Source organism: Anguilla rostrata, chromosome 1, assembly GCF_018555375.3.
Source record: "Anguilla rostrata isolate EN2019 chromosome 1, ASM1855537v3, whole genome shotgun sequence".
Classification (NCBI taxonomy): Eukaryota; Metazoa; Chordata; class Actinopteri; order Anguilliformes; family Anguillidae; genus Anguilla; species Anguilla rostrata.
In genome coordinates this window covers 41586452-41608963 of record NC_057933.1, presented here as the reverse complement: position 1 = coordinate 41608963, position 22512 = coordinate 41586452, and the positions used below count along the sequence as shown (strand labels likewise).

General features: G+C 40.3%; 1 protein-coding gene and 1 long non-coding RNA gene across 2 annotated transcripts in view; one reads left to right on the top strand and one right to left on the bottom strand.

The window, feature by feature from the left end:
• The window catches only part of lrrfip2 (leucine rich repeat (in FLII) interacting protein 2), a 53366-nt gene extending 35263 nt beyond the window's left edge, over window positions 1-18103 (bottom strand). Inside the window, exons 1-2 of the mRNA XM_064333393.1 lie at window positions 17672-18103; window positions 11557-11709 (exon numbers count right to left, since the gene is read on the bottom strand). Coding sequence (XP_064189463.1) covers window positions 11557-11646 — 90 coding nt within the window. The 5' untranslated portion in view covers window positions 11647-11709; window positions 17672-18103. The remainder of the gene's footprint in view (window positions 1-11556; window positions 11710-17671) is intronic.
• Window positions 18104-18158: 55 nt separating this feature from the next.
• LOC135255868 (uncharacterized) lies at window positions 18159-19261 on the top strand. The gene is made up of 2 exons (XR_010330302.1): window positions 18159-18581; window positions 18809-19261. It is a non-coding gene; the product is annotated as an uncharacterized LOC135255868 (long non-coding RNA).
• Window positions 19262-22512: the final 3251 nt, after the last annotated feature.

The following is a 22512-nucleotide window of genomic DNA, read 5'->3' as shown; positions in this document are numbered from 1 at the left end:
CCACTGGACCTGTCCTTTCATTTCTTGAACAATAAGTGCACCCACATCCTGGGTAAGTCCCACAAATTCCTGTTTAAACATTACCCAAATGACCCATCTGATAGGATGTAAGGAAGCAAGCTACTAGCCTATCAAGTCAGATTAAATACCTTTACTAAAGTTTCCAGCAGTGATGTGACTGCCGACATCAGTATCCTTGGAAAGTCACAGGGTGTGCTGGTGCTGTTGTTATTCAGCACTTGACTGATTACAGCAGTTGCTAACACAGTTAACTCACCTCACCTGGTTTATACAGCAGACAAGGCCTGCTCCTTCATACCCGGCTTAACAGCATGTGATTTTTCAGTAGGGAACATTGGTACCAGAGGGGCTTACATCTCATAAAAGCAAACGTATTTTCCAATCATCCGTGCCAGTTAACTAACATGGTAGGAATCACGGTGTGTGTGCGTGCGTATCATGTACAACCAGCATACGCCTGCCTGTACTTCACACTCCACACTTCCATATGTTGAACCAGACTGGAGTTTTGAGATTTCTTCAACATGTTCCTCAGTAGAGATGAAAATCAGCTTTAACAATTTAGCACTCACTGTTTCAGCCTGGCTCCACACCACTACACAATTTAGAAAAATGTGTCCTGAGACGGGCGGTGTACATTACATTACATTCATTTGGCAGACGCTTTTATCCAAAGCGACGTACAAAAAGTGCATTTTCATGGTCATAGACAACTGCTGAACACGGGTTCAGTAAGGTACAATTACTTATTTTGAACAGCTATTTCTAGCCAAGAACAATGAACACTATCCTGGTCTAACATCTGCAAAGCCAAACTAGGCAGAAGAATAAGCTACAGTATTAGGACGAATACAATTTACCAAGAAGTGCAGGGATGGGGCAACATGTAACAAGTGACAGGAAAAAGGTTTTTTTTTATTTTTTATTTATTTTTTTTTTTAATTATATACAGCGTGGTGGTGGTTATTCTAGGTATAGTCTGAAGAGATGAGTCTTCAGGCCACGGCGGAAGATGGATAGTGAGGGGATTAGGTGTAGGTGTAGGTGAGTCCATCTCATTTGCATAAAGTATTCTATATACAAAGAAATTTGTATAGCTTTGCTGCGCCTCACTCATAAAACTCGGATCAAACTGTCAAACTAGACGTTGCAGATCAAATATGAATAAAGATTCAGCAATTACATGGCCCATTTCTCACCTCAAATATTTCCAGAAACATACTTTAGTGGACTGCTTAGGTGGAATAAAAGACATTTTATGAACAGGACGCCATGTTTCTCTGAACCTAATCTAGTCAAATAGGAGCTGTCACAGTTCTGTCATATTAAAAAGTTAACTGACAAATTTGCGGTCGTCATTTTCTGACTGGATATCTAGATTGACATTTACATGACGTAGTAGTATCTCCAAAGAGGTATTCTCATATCACGGGGCCAGAGTGGAATGCAGAAAGCATTTTTCAAATGTTAGAGGGCAGCACCAAGATGTTTCATATCAGTTTTTTCTGCAAAATGATATTTCAGAAATGTTTAAATAACAGCATTGATTAATATACTTAATTATAAAGTAGGCCTTTAAGTGACATATGGCATGCTCCAGAGTATGGCGCACATGCATGCAAGCCCCTGCTCACAGACAGTAAATGGGCCTTCAGGTCTGTGCGCTCTCCATACTGTCCTCTTATAACTGCAGCTGGGAGGGAAGCTAATTTTACAAGCACCTCAGCAGCAATGGCTAATTAAAGCCTCTCCTGTTCAGGGAAGCCCCAGCTCTAATTACACTTTACCCTTCACTCCACACTGTACTCTTAACACTTTACCCTTCAACACTTTACATTAACACACTTTACCCTTCACTCTCCACACTTTACACTAACACACTTTACCCTTCACTCTCCACACGCTTTACCCAACACTCTCCACACACTTTACAATAACACACTTTACCCTTCACTCTCCACACACTTTACATTAACACACTTTACCCTTCACTCTCCACACACTTTACATTAACACACTTTACCTAACACTCTCCACACACTTTACACTAACACACTTTACCCTTCACTCTCCACACGCTTTACATTAACACACTTTACCCTTCACTCTCCACACACTTTACACTAACACACTTTACCCTACACTCTCCACACACTTTACACTAACACACTTTACCCTTCACTCTCCACACACTTTACACTAACACACTTTACCCAACACTCCATGCACTTTACCCTTACATTCACTACACACTGTACTCTTCACTTCACACACTGTACCCTTTTCTGCACACACTTCTGAAAAATTGTACCAGAGCATTCGGTTTTGGATTCAAGCTTAAAAGCATAATTTACACAGATCCAAAAATATGTTTTAAAAAGAATCATTGGTTTTATTTTGATGCAAAGCAAAGGCAACTATGCAAAGAACAAAATGTTCTTTCCATGATTTAAACTTTTACAAACAACACAGAACATAAAGATACAACTGCACAGCTTGTCTTAGCCATAATCTCAGAAAAGATAGCGTGCTGCAAAAGAAAAATGAAGAAAAACAGAGTAAATGGAGGAGAAGGGGAGGGAGGGAGAGAGGGAAAGAGAGAGAGAGAGAGAGAGAGAAGAGCTGACAAATGTTTATAACAATCAAGTGAAGAAGCTATGCAGGGGCAGCTCAGGATAGTAATAAAAAAAGCACAAGGGAAAGCATGCTGCTGTGGTAGTACTGGCTCAGGAGGCAGTCTTTACCAGGTAGCCTACTATAAATACATTTTTGGATCTCAGGCTATATTTCTCTCTGATCACCCACAATAGTGACATTTCCAATGACAACACATTCTACGCCCTGACATCACTGACTTTCTAACCAGTAACCTCAATAGCTTGCTTGATAATAGACTTTGATGTCCTATCTATGTGCTGTCCTATCTATTACCAGCCCAGTGCACCAACACAGTACAGTCTCACTATGCTGTCCAATCTATGACCTGCCCACTGCACCAACACAGCTAAGCCTCACTGTGCTGTCCAATCTATGACCTGCCCACTGCACCAACACAGCTAACCCTCACTGTGCTGTCCTATCTATATGACCCACCCAGTACACTAACAGAGCTCAGCCTCACTGTGCTGTCCTATCTTTATGACCTGCCCAGTACACCAACACAGCTAAGCCTCACTGTGCTGTCCTATCTATATGACCCACCCAGTACACTAACAGAGCTCAGCCTCACTGTGCTGTCCTATCTTTATGACCTGCCCAGTACACCAACACAGCTAAGCCTCACTGTGATGACATTTCTATATGACCTGCCCAGTGCACCAACACAGCTGAGCCTCACTATGATGACATTTCTATATGACCTGCCCAGTGCACCAACACAGCTGAGCCTCACTATGATGACATTTCTATAGGACCTGCCCAGTGCACCAACACAGCTGAGCCTCACTATGATGACATTTCTACATGACCTGCCCAGTGCACCAACACAGCTGAGCCTAGTCATGCTTTCCTATCTATAGCATGCCACCTGCTCCCGGGTGCACAGAGCAACTGCTCACCATCTGCTTTAATTACCCTTGCATGCATTTGCAATTCACCGTTCTATTTTCCTGCACAGAGAGATCAGATTAAAGCTAGGATGGGATACAGACATACACTTTAAAAAACTATGGTTTCATTCCCCCCTCCCCTCCACAAAAACCTCATGCTTAAATAAAAAATAAATAAAATGGCTTCAATAGGCTATTGCATTGAAAAGACAAACATTCACAGAAGTTGTTCAAGTAAAATAAAACCAGTTTGGAATGGAGAGCTATTTTAGAGCTGCCGTAGACCTAAAAATGACCACTGAACATTCCACGAAAACTGGTAGGAAAATGGAAGTAGCACATGCAATTATGACTCGTCTAGCTCCTTACTGTGACTGAAGCAAGAAGGTGAAAATTATGTCACACTTCTCATTCATAAAAATTCTACGCTAACAAAATTAGACAAAGGGCATGTCTTGGCATTATAGCTAATAACACAATGTGGAAAAGTCAACAGTGCTAATAAAGAAATGGCAGAAAAAATAAAGTAGTTTGCTAAAGAGGCTATAGTTAGCTGGGCTCTGAAAAGGGATGTCATTCAGAAAACTGAACTTCAAAAAGAATCACTGATGTTCTCAGAACCCCATTACTGCTAGATTAATCATGAGAAAATGTAAAAATAATTGTTTAAACAATTAGGCTATAATAATTAATGCAATGATTCAAATCTATAAAGGATTCAAAGTCTTAAAATTGGTTTATATTGACTTCAGTGTCTAAATCTAAGAACATTATAAATCTTTGAACATTACAGAGGTCCAAACAAACTCCACTCCTGTTAAGTGTTTATATACATAAATTTGCTCTAAAATCCTGGGTATGTAACCTGATTCATATTACATCATATTACTGTGAGCTTTAACTAACAATGGACTTGATCCCTTTTTAGGCAAATGCAACTTTTTAAAATCAAAACTTAGGCTAATGAGACACCACAACCTAAAAGTAAGCTGAACAACAAAGTGTAGGCCTATCTGGGAGAAGAATCGATGCACTTATGGAAATACAGGAGACTGTATGACTGCAGACTTTGGCCAATAATTGCTCTCAGCCTGCTATTTTGACAATGTACGGATGTTATAATCTGCACAGCATTAAACAGTAGATTCTAATTACTGACGGGGAAAAAAAAAACATTTCCACTAGCATTACCACAGAAAATTAGTTTTAAGTGTTGACGCTAATGGGAGATGTATCCATTGAAATGGATCTTTGTCATGACTCTTTGTCATGAACTGATTTTACTAAATCAAACTTATCAACTAACCCGTGTTATTATTTCACATAGAGAGCGCACTATAACGTGAGACAATAGGCTATTTCCAGTGACAGGATCATTCAGAAAGTTGATTACAGATTCTTCTACTTCCTACAAATTCTACTACAGAATGTCAAGTTCGTTAATCAAGCAAAAGACAGTCAGACAGCACTGCAAAATAATAGTTTAGCCTCCACTATTTCAAGAGCTAATGCCAACACTGTGGATGAGCTGCATTAACAGCTCCCGTAACCCCAGTCCGGTGTGAATAGTATTTTCCCTTCAGTTTCAGCCATTAAAAATACATCCCTTTCCAGTGACTGGGGCTAAGAATTACTGGGGCCATTTCACTGTCAGACTCAGAACTACAATCAGCAACCTGAAATTAGAGCAGTGCATTCCTGGTTCAGTTGGATTTCTCATTCCTTTCAGTCATAACATTCAGCTGCAACCTGCTACTTTAGCCCCAGAGCTGGCTACAGCTAACAGTAGCTGGGAACGACAGGTGGGCTTGTAATTAGCTCTGCTGGGAACACCTAACACAGTCAGGGTGAGCTCCACCGCTTCCATTAAAAATTATAATAAATACATATCAACATTTTCAGAGTGAATACCTTATAATTCATTCATAATGCATTGAGAAACTAGATTAAACACAGTAACCTAACATGTTCAGATACTGACAATAAATCTACTGCTGGAAGATTGTGCGCAACCTAGTTCAAAGGAATTTAACCTCCCAATCTCTCCTGATTGGCTGGGCTTGGTGGCGGCTGGAGCTATTCTGTAAAAAGAAACACGTTGGAAACAAGAGCAGGATCCCTGCCAGCCTGTTGGTTTATAGTTCTTAGGTTCCCACCATTTTAGATTCCGTGGACAAGCTGTAAGGATGGTCACTTGCCAAGCCGTTGATGGGGTTTTGACATTGAGGGGTAAAATTCTGGGCCCTGAGGTCTCTTGACTGGTCTGTACTTAGAAGCCACTGGCAGGAAATCTAATCTTCTTCTCCCAGTTGCCTGAGCTGGCAACAGAGGAAGAGGCCACCATGATTTAACTGCTTGGCTGCTTCTGATCATCAGGGAGGGTGACACCGCAAAAGGATAGGCTCGCAGGCCCATAATGTCACAGACAATGTTGAGGGCTGGCCGGCAGGACTGCTCTGCCTGTGCATTAGGTCATACGGGCCTGCCCGCAGTGCTTCTGATGACTCATCCGTAAGAACGGTTGACATGTTTGCTTTGACGACAGTCTGGACTCGGCAGCCATTTTAGGACTGCAGGCCCTGAGTGAGTACTACTGAAAGTACTCCAAAAGTAGCAAGCTTTTCACAAAAAGCCCTTCAGTTCTTCCAGTGTCTGCACTGATCACGTTAGCTGGCAGAACTATGATTCAGCTCCATTTCTATTGAGCCAGATGAGACTCAAACTGGCAACTATCAGGTAGCGGGCCATCTAAGGTGGCTCTTGTGTGTGACCAAAGGAGTTTTAATTTTAACATAAGTGGTGAAGTTCCGTTTCATCTCTATTGTTCTGAAACCTGGCTCTGAAAAGAGCAACAGAACAGTACTCACATTAGTTTTTTAAATATACACTGAGTTGGGCCAGCACACGTTTTCCAATAAACAAAACACACAGGCCTACTTATTTATACATTCCTCTTAATAATACAAATGTCAAGACCCCCACCTTACTCTTGACCAAGAAACTTAACTCCTGTTTATCAACTTGTCTCTACCCCATTTTCTGTCTTGTTATTAAAACTGTTGTTTCATTCATTATTTTAGTGTCAGAACATCATTGGAAATGAGAGCTTGTTCTGAACTGACAACCGAGAAACTCCTGCATATCCAACCTCAGTGGGACCAGAGGGGAAGCCATGCAGAAAAGGCTGGATAAACCAGCAGAAATGCATGGTAGCTGGCACATTTTGAAAATGCCAACGTGCAAAAATCATTCAACAAACTGTTTTTTTTCCCTTTGTTTTTGGGACGGACAATATTGAGCTTGCACCAAGACTGCAAGTATGGATGCACCATTAGAGTTCTGCACATGCGTACAAGTTGGCAGTTCACTAGGCTGACAATGTGAATTACAAAGGAATATTAATTTAACACTGAATGAGGGTATAGGATAATCTAGTGGGTAACTTTTGCAGGAGGCAGTTAGGTCTACTGTACATATCACAAGAATCTAAAGGAGGTAGTGAAAGAGAGAAGGGAAACACTGGGCGTGTGAAAATGTGGAAACACTTCATTGGTGTCCATGTGCCATATTTGTGAAGCAAACACTGAAGGATATGGATTCATTATTGCAATAATGACCCAATCTTTCATTTTGTGCTTTTCACTGTTCACAATGATGGTGCGAGTGAGTCCAGGAGAGGCTATTTACAGGCAGTATCTATGGGAAACAGCATACTTTAACTTCCTCTAATAACATCCCACACTTATATCAGTTACTCTGTCCGTCCTAAAATTATCCATCTGCAAACACTCACTGTCATTTGCTATACTGTATTCCTGGAAGAAAAACAGTAACTTGTCTTTGAGACAACAAGGGTTTCCAGCCAAGGGTCTTTTTTTTGCTGTTGCAAAGATCATGGACAACAATTTACCATAAATTAAGAGACTCTCAGATTATTTACAACCTGTGTGTGGGATGCCGAGTTCAGTAACCATTAAAAAATGAGAAAATTTGACAGCCAGGGCTCTCCCACAGTGCAGCAGAGCACAGCACAGGCGTGGGAGGGGCGGGCGGTGCCCGATGAGAGATTTACATGCGACTCATATCCCTTCAGACAAACAAAGCTGGGGCTGCATCACATGCACTACAGCTTTGCACCAATGATACGTGCACTACATTCATGGCAGCCGAAGCACACATATTAAAACGGACGTGGACGAGTTTGGGCACACCAGAAGCAAGCACAGAGTGGACCACAAACCTGGTACAGCACAGCTGAACTGAATCGCCACTGGTGGCAGAATTAGTCTTTTATATTCAGAAATGTGCTATAAAATACTGGGTTTAGGCCTATATGATCCGATTTATATTACAGCATTAGATTATCGCGCATTCTCCAGTTTCCTCCAGCTTGAGGGGGGAGCTACAACAGAAGATTTTTATTTTAATAAGCAGCTATTAATACTGAAGCTTTTTCATTCTCACATTGGCCTTTTCAGAAAATAAATATAAAACACAAATCTCAAAACTGATTTTGTGCTGGGGACAGGTTGACTATTAAAGGTCAAGAAATGCAAGAAATTCAAGAAATACGTTCAAGAAATGCAAAACAAGCACAACTAGTGTAAACATGAAAACAGCTTGCTATGCAGCTTGTGCATGCTGCTTGCCTGGTCTTTGCGCAACCTGTGTGGTGTAGCCACGAGCTGCACGGTACTTTACAAAACATATGCAATTTATGGCACTGTAAAAAACATAAACAGTGTCAGGCAGAGCCGACTCCCCCAACAAAACACCAATATAAATGTCAGCCCAGTCTGCCCTGCTTGCAAGAATTTATTGGGTATTTCATCTTCCAAAAACTTGAGGCAAACAGCAAGTGTGGAAGCAAGAGAGGAACATACTGACGGATTCTTGGGAGGAGATTCTGATTTAACACAGATTTAAAATATCTTGACTTTTAATGTCTTTACAAGCTATCATCCCAATAAAAACATGGAGGAATCAGGACTCCAGAGTGGCTCAGTCACCACAAGCACAGACAGAGCCCTATAACCATGATTATAACCATGTCATCAGCCAACTGTGCCTGGGAGTCCAGAGCAGTCCTTCCAGTCTCAGAATCAGCACACTCTCCAATCTGCCAAGAACCTGGGGGTCCCAAGGTTTCAAAAAGCTAAATTTGAGACATCTAGTGCACTAGGTTCTAAAGTGGGTTAAAATCATGCTGTTAAAGTGGGCTAAGTAAAAAGCAATGACCAGTCTTTTTTTGTAATTCTTTAGCAGAAACATTTGAAAGTTAATTCTGAGTCCAACAAAGGGCATAACACAAGCAGGTAAAAGCAGCCAGGGTTAGAGCTGGAGCACAGTACATGAGCTACATAAATAAAGGAAACTTGGAAACAAATCTCATTTAAAGTACAAGGCATCTTTTTCCCCCTCTTTTTTATAACCCAGCCACCACCCAATCACCATGAGGGAGCGTAACGTGGAAAGCATCTTAAATGCATTTCTTACACCTTTCCCCACACCTTCAGCTCATTACACACCGAAACACAGCCTTGAAGCCCCATGTGCTGCGTGTATTAGTGTTGAAATGCCAGAGCTAACTCAGGCCTTCAGATCTGTTGCCAGTGCTTGCCCTCAGATTTGCAAACTGCCCCAAAATAGAGCCCACAAACTTAACAAAGCAATAAACTGTTAAGTCAGTATGGTACAAGCACAATGAAAAACAATGGTTCAAAAGTTCTTTGTTTGTATGCTGTATTCTTTGAATGCATTAACCATTTCCCAGAATAAATTTTTGAGTATATCAAAATGTATATTACTAAAATACATCTTGCGAATCACCAGCCAAACAAAATAAAACATCCAGTGAATTACGGAACCAAATCCGCTATTGGAGTCATAATCGGTGATTATTCAATTATCAATGAAGCAAATTAGGAAGCACTGGCACAGATCAAAATACGAAATTCCACAATAAAAAAAATTAATAATGTCCAAAACACTTGCATGATGTCCTAAGCAAAGACAAATGGTAAACAATACAAAAATATTACAACTCAGCTTTTTAAGCAAATAAAAATACACATCAATGCAGTGATTTCACTCTAGATCTTTGCCATTACATTTCAAACTACGCAAAACAAAAAAAGCCCATGAAATCTAAAGAAAAGTGTACTTTTCATACACCGCTGCAAAGCAACTTGTCAGCATCACTTGAGCGGTCAAATATGATAACGCATTAGCTAAAAACTAGGCTCTAGCCGGCTAGCAGCATTTGTCAAGAAAAGGGATGACCCAGTTAAAATAAAGTCAAGTGGCCAAGTAATAAAATGCAACAGTGCGTTTTTCTCACAGAATTACCGAGTCACACCTACACTGGGACCACATGAGCCGTGTTTACATTCTCTCTGTGCATGCCAGGCTGCCATAGGCCACACAGGCCCACACAGACCTCCTGGATTCTTTTTATTTTCATCTTTTCTTTGTGCTAGACGTGCAAGCTTGGTCCTCACGAGATTAGGAAGAAAAGATATAAATAACTTAATAACCTAATAACTAAGATCAGAACTGTGATACTCTCATCAGTGTTAAAATCCCTATTGTGCGTATCATGACAATTACTGCTATCCTCTTATCACACTCAGCTGTGCCTTGCAGAATTCAATTTCATGTTACAGGTCATGCTAACATAACTCGGTTTTTTTCTGCAGCGACACAAATAGCCTAATGTTAGACAGACATAGCAACGCGGCGCTAAAATGACGAAGGCTAAAATGGAATGCGGGAGAGCCGCGGCAAGGCCCTGCAGGTAAATGACGGCCCGCGTTCGGAGAACACGCAAAAACACGACTCCCCTCCTGCGAGCAACTGCGACAGCAAGTCTGTACTGGTCCCCCCAAAATCACTTTCAGTCCATCTGCAAGCCAGCCAAACAAACAGACTTCATTCTCTATAGCAGTGACACGCCGACAGAGACCCATGGAACCTGTATTTCCACATAACAAGCCAGTCTCAGACAAAATACAGTTATGTCTACCCTATACTGTACCCAAATGGCCCCCTGAAGTATTTTTGTTGTCTTCTTTCTAATAATTCACATACCTCTGAGCATGTATGTATATATAACATATACACATATTAATCATTTACTCATAAATAATACATAGTTTTTAACGAGTTTTTCTGTCTATCATGAGATTCAGCTTTTCCCCTGTATAACTCCCTTAAACATTTCTCCTGTGAAAAGTCCTTTCCGGGCAGAATATGTACAGTGTAATGATCACACTGTAGCATGCTCTGGGTACAAGTTTCTGTACACTTCTTTACTATTACTAGGAATTTCTCCTATCTATATACATGATAATTATACACAGAGGAAATCACATCTGAAAATTTCATTCTCCCAGAGAACTTCTCCCAGCATAAAACAACGTATAGCCTAAACAACTATCATGTGTACTAAGTACTACCAGTAATATTAACAAGCTTGATGTTAATTAAGAAATGGTAGTGTGCCATCTCTGTCCATTTAGGCCAGCAAGGTTCAATGTGTCTACCTGTCCTTTTAAGCCCATACTACACATGCAGCTTTAAGTTCACTTGTATACTTAACAGTTTCAGGGTATGTAGTCTTCCTGCTTCCTCCTAAAGACCCATTTAAATTCACTCTTACCAAAAACTTCTAAAAACACGACCTTGACACGAGCCCCTCATCCCACGCTACGCACATTCCTGCTATCAGCAGGCCTATATGAGAAATGAAATTACCCACACAGAGAAACACCAAGAGGCCTCAAGATCCAGACCATCAACGCATGCGCATCCTTGCCTCGCACAGCACGACCGCGACCGTGCGAGTGGTGCCGTCTGTCATTTTGAACAGGGTCGTTCGCAACGAATGCGATGCGTGAGGACACGCGCGTCTGACAGGCCTCTGTACGCGCCTGAACGGCTGTCAGCGTTCAGGCTTTGACTGAAGTCAGCGAAAGGCAACACTCACCTCCCTGGCGATGCTGCTCAAGGCCTCATCTTCGGCGGAAAACCTGTCCTTCACAGGAGCGCGCTTCCTGCCAGACCCCGGCGTGCCCATGTCCTCCGCTCCTCACCCTTCGGATCCAGGCGCTGTACCAACAAATCTTCAGTCCGCAAGGCTCTGCGAAAACACAAGAGTCCCCACTAGGCCTTCGCAGACTGGCAAGTACATTTAGCAATGTGACTCCCCCCACACATTAGGAATAATAGCCATCAAAGCTGTTATTTTTATCAATGAGTTTGGTTATATTACATGGATCCCAAGTTCACCTGTTACAGCAATAATTCTGTTAATGTCAGCCATTTTGTTTTGGATCCATACTGAATGGCAGATTTACACACCTGCACATTTGTACAAGTTTGAATGTAAGGGCGAAATTTTATTTTTGCTATTGGGGGGATCCCACATTAAGCAAATGGGGAGAGGGATCTCAAGATATAGTTAGTTAATTAAAATAAATAACAGGACTTGAATGTTAATAACCACTGCAAAAATATCTAGCATGATTTCTGCTAACTAAGTTTAACCTTTGATGTATTGCTTCCTGTGTACTCACACAATGATATATGCTATTGTACTGTTCACTCTTCAAGAATTAACCCAACCACAGGGCAGCCTTTCAAAGACACATCTACGTCATTCATTACCACCTCTTTCTTATGGACGTATGAGCTTCTGCAGTTTTCTTTACTGTTAAGATGTTACTAAAAGGGCCATTGCACATGCTTCAGGTTGCAAGAAATTGACATTCGTTCTTTGCATTTAAGTTAAGCAATTTTATGGGCACTATTAGCCATTTATTGTTACGGAGCCTTACTGATTTCAATAAAACATTGCAGCAAACTTCTTTGTTACTGAACTCCAACACAATGAATAACGTCACTATTTTGACTGAAACTACTTACTTATGGCTAATAATGGTGAATTCAGCCAAGCCTAAGGTTTAAGGCAGAGGTGTCAAACTCAAATCCTGGAGGGACGCAGCGTCTGCTGGTTTTCGGTGTGTTTCAGTGCGAATGATTCATTAAAGTCATAGGCTGACTAAAGAGTCCACACACCTTGTTCTCAAGACCTTAACTGGCTGCTGACTGAAAAGAAACCACAAATAACAGCTGATACTGGAGCCCACCAGGACTGGACCTTGACACCCATGGTTAAGGCGAAGGCACCGATTCAGTGACACAGACAAACTATGAGACATGAAGCGCTCGAACAGGGAGAGGCAGTGTGAGTCAAATACAACACGTTTCCCTGAACTACCCTCTGAGAACTTGACCAGCGTCTAAGCTGGCACGTCTTTGGCATGCCTACTGCTACTGTAGTCAGTCAGTGCCAGTCCCATGTGGTAAGGCAAGAATTGTTTTTTGAGATCTCAAGACCTGAGCATCTGGTTTCTGAGACTACCCAAATCAACTTGTCGTTATAGTAAAAATCCTCTTCATTATTTTCTCATCCTATTGTTTGACAAGCCCTTTCAAATGCAAACACCAGACACAAATGAGGAGACAACTTGCCTAGAGGGCTCTGAAGATGCAGACCCCCGGTCTACTTATTGTTTAACCTAGATCACTGCATACAGATCTGGAGATTATACTTTAATACTGTGCCAACTGCGAGAGGAATGCATGAATGTTGCCAAAGTTTACTGAATATTAATTCACTCAACTCCACCTTTATGTGACTCCCAGTATGACAAAAATATTCAAAGGCTGTTCTTTGCTGCACTGTTGTGCATCTGAAAAAACGGTGGCCACAGCAAGTATCACATTTTAGCTGAATGTGTGCTAGTGTAAACCACAGCATGTGTGAGGCATGACTGAATCTGTGCTAGTGTAAACCACAGCATGTGTGAGGCATGACTGAATCTGTGCTAGTGTAAACCACAGCATGTGTGAGGTATGACTGAATCTGTGCTAGTGTAAACCATAGCATGTGTGAGGTATGACTGAATCAGTGCTAGTGTAAACCACAGCATGTGTGAGGTATGACTGAATCAGTGCTAGTGTAAACCACAGCATGTGCGAGGTATGACTGAATCTGTGCTTTTTGTCAGCAAAGCAACAGGATTGCAGTTTACCTCCAATAAGCAATCAGCGGTCCCATTCCTGTCATAAATATCCCGAGACCTTCCATTTAGTGAACAGACAGAGTGGACAAGACTGAATAGGCTTGAAAATGAGCAGAACTTAAAACAGCACAAATGCCATGTGTACATTTTACTGTTAGACCTTGTAAATGTCAGACAGTAAAATGTATGCAGGTGGCCAGCTTTACCTACTATTAGTATTAGCCCACAATGGCACCATAATTCTCACAGCATTTAATGTGGTAAATCACTTTTTTTTTATATCAGTTTGGAATTCTGAATTACGCTGAGAGTTCCACCAATGTTAAAACATCGGAGAACGGTATGAAAACTTTGAAGACTGAGCAATACAGTATAGAAAAAAACAAGCAAATATGGAAGCTTATGATAGAGAGGTTTGCTATGTCTATCTTAAAAACTTCAGGACATATGAATGCAAGAAAGCGAATAACAACAACAACAACTTCTTAGCAGTTAACAGGTTAAAGCCATGTGTGATTTGTGCAGTTTATTTTGGTCAGTTGTTATTTGTAATGCCTGCATTCATCTCTGGCACTCTTTGCCAATAGATAAGAGAGACTTGTGAAAAAGGCTGGAGGACAAAACAGGAGGGGACAGATTTAAGAGCCTGTATGAAGGTGGGGGTAAAGGGGCCTTCAGCGCAGGACATGGACTACTAGAGAGCACTGAAAATGTAACAACCCACAGCACATTTTGTGTAAAAAGAAGTGGCAGGATGTGCTGTAATGTAAACATTTGCATTTATGCCTTGGCAAAGATACCTACTGGTTTTCTACTACTGTTATACTATTTATTACTAGAAATAGCATAGCGTGTGTTCAATAAAAGTGTTGTACTAACTACACTGGAATGTCGTTTGTCATGTAGAGATGAAACCCCCCTCACCCCATTCTCCATCTGCCACAAGGAAGGGGAAACACTGTTGTTCCGAATTCAAACTTTACCTCACTGCTCCTCAATTGGACACTTCTTCAAACAGAGTGTAAAAAAAAATCAGTACTATCAGTAACTATCTGAGAACCACAAAAAATAATTAAAAAATTTTTTTTAAAATGTTTCTACTCATTTCAAAACATTAAAATTATTTATGGGATCCCTACTTGAATGCTGAAACAAATGTTTGTTCATATTTATAACGAACAAATAATACATATTTTATAAAGACTAATTGAGAAGTTTGGCAAAACAAAATATGAAATACAACTATTTTTGGCACAGGCCTGAATAATAGCAACACGTTCTAGGCTACATGTTCCATCACTTCTTCACAACAGAACTAAGAATAAACCGCTAGAGACATGAAAATGTAGCAGGATAACTAACAACTTATTACCTGAAAGATAATATCTTGAAACCGGAGGATCAGTCTCCAATGGAGGTTATCATTGTAAAGATCAGTGAGTATTTCTCAAAGCTGTTTTAACAAATTCAGGCTTACTCTAAGTTAGTAAACTTCGATTAACAAGATATGCCAAGTCGATCTTATTTGTTTCCAGGACCACATGATCCAGTTTACTGGAGTCGGCTTTTTCAAACGAGCTAAATGAGTGCTTATGTCAAACCAATAAATGTGGCCTACCGATGCCGATCGCCGATTTTAAAAAATGGCTAAAGGATGGATAACTAATAGAGTGCTGCTTATGCCAACATACACAAGTTAATTAGGGCTTCCAGAAAACGCGTTGGCTGCCAGTCAGAACATACCGTTAGCCTTCAAATTCATGAAATGTATAAAAAGATGACCACTGAGCGGTACATGATGGGTTATGTAGAGTTTCCAACTACTAAAATTACAGGGATTTTAATTTAGAACTTGCATTGTATCAAAAAACGGTTATTTTGATGGAGTATAACATGTTCTAAACACACGGCGATCTAAAAACTCATGCAACGTCACTACTCAAACAACAGTCCTCGATGGGCACAACTGTAATGTTAACAAACATAGTCACCTACTGCTGGACACACCTGTGGAAAATGCAAAAATATGAAAAAAGGTACTTGGGTATTAACTCCCCAGTTCCCAAGAAAGCAAAGCGCATTTTAAACATCAAAGACACCGGGCTTACCGCTACATTGCTACCGCTACATCATGTTGATGTCAACTACAGATATGCTTCCCTTAATTTAGAATTGTATTCACTTTAATAAGTCACTTTCGTGATATATGGTTCATTCCATCAGCATACTATGAATGTTTTCACATGCGCATGACTATTTTCTTTTACCTCCGTTGTGCCGTTAATTTTTAATAACACCCAATCACATCCCTAAAACAACCCAATGCGAACTTGGTCTCTATCAATAAGGCGCCCGGTTTCAAAATGACAAATATCTGACTTAATTAGTTAAAGTTTCGTGAAATACCCCACTGTCTCTAAAATATAACTGGATATTATACTCAGACAAGCGGATAAACACTACACAAATAATAAATATGACATGCAATATATTTAGGCTATATTGATCAACTTGTGCGTTTGTGAGAGATATAGACCTATATAACAAACCCTTCTGCTTGGTTGTAAACCAGTATTACCTAGTTAGTGTTACTTTATTCGGTGACTCTTTATCCCTTTCTCTGTACGCTGTATCTTCCCACGTTTTTGCTCTAACTACATGCCCTTACTGTTCGACATCACGTAAACACTAGCTTAAAGCAATGCTGATTTGATAGATCATTGTAAGTTTAGCCCTTTTTTCTTTGCGGCAATGTCGAAGCGCGTTACTACATGTTATTTGCTTATTTTTGCGCATTTTCAGAACATGCCAGTTCAGTATTCAACTATGTAAGGTTGTTGTTGTGGTCACTCTTAGCATTCAATGTATCCTGCCATAATGTACTTGCTAGTCCCTCAGACTGAGCCTGTATTGAATATTAAATTTAGATAGAAATTCAAATGTATCTTGCTTGTACCTAAAAGACAGTGAACCCTAAATAAAAGCCCACAATTTTACTAGGACTATGACATTTTAATTTAATAACCGGACTTTGTAAAAACAAACAATCAAAATGTTGTAGTCTATTTTTATTTAGAAGTGTCAACTGTGAGTTGGCTATACCGAGCACCGCTGACTAGCCTGACAAGTTTTGTTCGCCAATTTAGCCAGCGTGTTGTTGGCAGAGACTGTATAAAAATAGGTTGTTGGTGGACGACCACGGGTAGTTATGCAGCTTGTTACTTATGATTGCAATGTTACGTTAGAAAATATAGAACATCGCGAATTCTGAATGGTTGTCTGTAACTAGTTGTATTCAACTGAAGTCCAGTAGCCTATATAATGGCAGCTAAAAAATAATGAACTCGTTCCACAACATTAAAAAACTAATTTTATCGACATCTAGCTATATCCTTCATAACGTTGTCTAGCATGTAAAAAAAAAGAACTGGCGAAGTTTTCTACCCAGAGATGCTGCAGTTTCGTTGTACAGCAAGCAACTGAGCTAGGCAGCTAAAAATAAGGTGAACATTGAAAACCACAAACGCTAGCCGGTAAGCTAATGTTGTAACTTCTCAACTGAAAGGCGTTGTGGGCGAGTGAGCAAAGATAGCGACATATTAGGTGATTAGACTAACTTCAGGTTAAGCCAATTATTATATAGATAGACAGACTAGATAAATAGATAGATAGGGAACACCAGCTAGCGAGCTAACTTTGCAATCATCCGAGCTGGTTGGCTAAAACCTGTCGAACGTTATTTAATGGTTTAGCTACTCTTTCCATTCAACAAACTAGCGTCAGCTAGCAAATGTACGATGTTATGTTACTACCAAAATGTCATTAACTACATAGATAGCTAAACCCAATACACTTGAAAACGGAGAAACGTAGTGACAAAAACAAGGTGGCAAGTTTTGGGTTGACATGTTGGTTTAGCTAGACTAACGTTAGCTATGTGTGGAATTTTCCGCTCTGGATAGCTAACAGTTAGCTAACGAGTTTGTACTTTTGTGATATTTTCAAAGAGCTTACCTTCTCCGAAATCCAATCAGCAACAACCTACATGAAATATTACCAACTGACGTCCTTTCCAGAAAGAGTAAAATGATCCCAGTTAATGAAGAAGGCCAGTCCTTTTGGACAGTATTAATTTAACCGGATTCTAGTGTGACAGCGCAAACTGACACTGCCCGTCAAGTCAGTATTCCCGAAAGGAATCAGTTCTTTCGTCGAAGCTTCACTTGAACTTTATTTTCTAATGTCTTGCAAGGTGTTCAATGACCCTTGTCCAGTTTTTCAGAGCTGATCGGAATTGGTACTACTCCAAAATACAACGTTAACAAGCGTCGCTTTTCTACTACTAACTAGCTAGCATTTCTAGTCCATTAGCATTGTGCCCGTCCTTCTCCCAAGCCTGTTTCTCGAAGTGACCCGGTGACGTTGGGATGCCCGGATGTGTGCATTTTGGGTGGAGGCATTGGGCGGACTATTTTTTATTTCAACGTTTAACCACATTTTGGCCTATGACTAGCCTAGACGATTGCTCTCAAACGGCTAAACCAACCAGATTAAAATGCGCTGTTTTCGATTAATACGAAATTTCAGTCCATAAGTTTTATATCTATGTTTTACACCCCCGTAATATGTAGAACTAATTTGCTAATAATTTAACAAATTGTAATTTATTTATTTATTTTGGCAGATTCTGTATTCAGGTGGCCGTAAAATTAATGTGATTATTCGTTAAACACGTCATAGGAGAAACAACTACAAAACAGGCGTAGAGCAGACAGGATAGCCTACAGTATGTAGCTCACGGTAGCCCATCAACGTCTTGGAATGTAGGCCAACTTTCTCGTTTCAGAACTCCAGCTCCTACAAAAATTGATTGCTTGTAAAGCGTAACCACGTCCTCTGGTGGCACAATGAGGATATAGACCAGGTAATTACCTCGTCTCAGGATTCTCGAATGCTCGATTATGAACTTGCTTGGGCAACTCAATCTTCGATAGTTTGTTTTAGTCGTTGCATTCATTGTTGGTTTAGTTGCTTTTTCTTGGCAATTAATAAGCCCTGTTTTTTCACCGCGGCATTATGTATTAGCAGCCATATCTAACGTGTATTTACAGCATTTGAACAACTTTCAATTATTTCTGTTGCATGAAACAGTGTGTGAAGTGACAGTTTACAATGTACAGCTGGGGGGTGGCTTGTCAAGGACCAAGGAACAAGAGGAACCAGATTCAAGACGGATCCCACCCAACATGAAACAGGAGGGCAGTGGCACTATTATAAAATAATAAAAAAAATACTATGAAATAAATAAAATGGATTATGGAAAGTTAAAGGATGAACATAAAATTTCAGCATACATATTGCCATTTAATTCCTGGGAATTTCCATCTATCCATACAGGATATGGGACAACTTCCTTGGCTGTACAGTCCTGTTGGTCCTGTCCTGAAATGTCATATCTCTCCCTTTACTGCAGCCTACTTGCTCCCAGTAGAAATGTGTGTGTGTGTGTGTGTGTGTGCATGTGTGTGTTTAATTGAAAAACATGACACACAAGTTTATTGGTAATAATCATGAAGTTGCCTCTCAATTTACGTTGAGAAGCAACTTCATGATTTTTAGAAGGAAAGAAAAAAAACGAATTAAGTGCAATCAAAATAACCAGGGGTTAAATTAAAATATTTAAGTAATGGAACTGTCAGTTTTGTGCTTTAAAAATGTGACTATGAACAGCTAGCAAGTTTAAAGTGTTTGCCCTGCATTTGGTGCAGAGATTGGTGCTGTTTCTCCACAAGGATGTCAAAATGAACAAAATAATAAAATGCAGTTTTTAGCACTTAAGTTGTTTATTAATATTAGCAGAAATTTAAGTACTGTACACACTGCTGAGCTTACATGACTTCAGATCTGTATTGTCACATGCAAACAGATGTTCAAACAAATGGACAAGTTAGACATGGTGAAAACTAGCTAATAGCTTCGATAAGGCATAACCTCTATCAATCACTGAACAGTGGAAGGCTCCAGCAGGCCATCACCTAAGACAGGAGTTCTTAACCTCAGTACAGGGGGGACCTCTATGCATGCTGATATTTGTAAGAGTCAAATCTCTTGATCAATTAATGTCCTTTAATAATGAATAAATCAATAAATCGATCAATGAGTGCCATCAAATGCAATAAGTTCTTTCAAAATATTTTATTTTTATATCTTAACTCTATGCAGGTTTGGCTTAGTGATTTAGTTTCAATGACCACTTGTCAGTCAAATTCTAAACTATGGGCCATGTTTAGTGGGATATTGGACCATTCTTCAAGAATGGAAAGCCTCCAGTTCTTTGAGGGATCAAGGAGCTAGGAATCCTCTTTGCAATCTATGCTTCAGAACTTCCCTTAAAGTATCAATGATGTTTAGATCAAGTGATTATGGAGGCCATGGAAGGTGTTTGACTTTATCCTGAAACCAATGTGGGGCTGCATATATTAAATTCCCTCCTTCATTTGGAATACCCAATTATCTGTACGGCTTTAACATGCAGTCTACAGATGCCCTGACTGACATTGGCATGGACTGGATTTGATTTGAGGCCGTGAGGCTCATCCATGCACCGTAGAGTGGTACATTAACCAAATGAGCCATCCAGCAGCATGAAACCCCTTTTGAATTTGCTAAGCTGTGTGTATGTGGGCATTATCCTTTTTGAAATTGTGGGGATATCATGAGGAAAAACTGCTTGCGCCATTGGGTGCACCTCCACTTATAAAATGGCTTGGTTATTATATGAATGTTTAGAGCAATAATTGGATGTAATGACTCCCATGAGATGACTGACCACACCCATTACAAATCCATCACCATGTTTAATGGTTGGCAAGAGACATTGTGAGTTGAAGGCTCCATTTGGCTTTCTCCGAACATAAACCTCTCCAGATGTAGGAAAAACAATGAAAGATGACTCATCAGCCCATATTCTTCTCTCCATTTCTCAGGGGTCCAGTTTTTGTGTGCCTTACACCGGGTTATGTGTTTTGTGCATTGGCCTTGGATATGCGGTTTTCAAATGCAGCCATGTCATAAATACCAACTTTGTGAAGCAACATATGTTTTTACTGAGTTTGGGTCACATAGGTGTTTTTTTTTTAGGTAATTTAGGTTATTTTTGAGGCTATAGTTTGGTGTTCAGAAAATCTTGTGTCCGTCTGTGCCTGTCTGTGAGCTTAGACTTGAAGCCACTATTCTTTTTTGCCGATGCCATTTATATGTGTTTGGCATGTGTTGTCATCATTTTCCACCCTGTTCTTCTTGTCACATTATATAATTTTTTGGCTGGACCGCAATAGCGGGGCCAGCCCTAGAGACGCGAATGTCTGTGACTGACTGAGTGAGTGGTGTTACACCATTGGTTGGCCACATCACGTGTGTTAGGTCCAGCCATATACTAGGTTTTAACCTGCTCATGTTTTTCCCAATTCCCGTCCAGTTTGAACACTGGTCATTTGGCCTCTGGAATTCTGTTAGCTGCCTCATGTTGCTTTGAAAACTCACATATCAAAGAGCTGATAGTCAGACTCTTTTATAGCCGACATAATTAAGTATTTATCCATGACTCTGTTTCACTGGGATCTAAATACGAAGTGACATACATGCCAAACTCCCTCAGTCATCCATCAACATGAGGAAGGTCAGAGAACAAACAGATTGAATGAGACAAAAGGTTGCTGTCCTTCATAATTCAGGCAATAGGTATACAAAATAGCCAAACACTTGAAAATACAATTTTCACTATTCAGGCAATGATTAAGAAGTGTAAACAAGTGCAGCTGATGAAGCTACCAGGAAGAGTGTATTTCGTCCTTGTGAATAGTGAGAGGAGTGGTTGGACAGGGAAACAATTAAATGAAAATCAATTTTCCATGGATCACAGGCAAATTATAGAAGTTGGTGATACCTTGGGGTCAGCAAGTCTTTAAGACAACAATTAGATGCCACTTCCATGCCAACAGTTTGGAAGGCTTGCCTCTTATCTCATCGAACAGTAAACATAAGCGTCTGGACTGAATGTCATTTGAGTTTTAATTGGAACCGGATTCTATGATCAGATGAGACAAACATATAACTTTTTTTTGCCACAAACAACAGAGGTGGGTTTGGTCTAAAAACAGATGAAACTATACAGAAAAGAACCTAATCCCTACTGTGAAGTATGGGATTGGATATGTAATATTGTGGGGCTGTTTTTCTATAGAATGCCTTGAGAACCTAGGATGCATGCATTGCATCATGGACTCCATCAAGTGCCAGGAGATTTTAGACAAAAATCTGGTTGCTTCAGCCAGGAGGCCAAAACTGAGTCTTGGTTGGATCTCCTAGTTGGACAATGATTCAAAGCCATTCCTCCAAATCCACAGAAAAAAATGTTAAAAAACAGAACCACGTTTTTGCAATGTCCATCCCAGTCCACTGGCCTAACCCCACTGAAAACCAGTGGGGTTAGCTGAAGAGGAAGTCCACAACCAAAGACCTTAAGAACTGTGATGGTTCTAGAGCGATTCTGCTTGGAGGAATGGTTTCAGTTCTCTGGTTATGTGTTTTCCCACTTCATCAAACATTATAAGACAAATCTCAGGGCTGTTATCTTGGCAAATAGAGGGTGCACCAAGTACTAAATGCAGGGGTGCCAATAACTGTGACACAAATCTTTTTCAGGATAAAGATGTTTCATGTTATACAATGTTTGTTCTCTGAACATGTAACAAAGTACCATGGTGGGCAGTTGACCCCTGGCTGCATGGGTCATTGTAGCTTCAGAAGAAAATATGCCACAAGGTCTCCCAAATTAATCTTTGTTCTGCATGTTT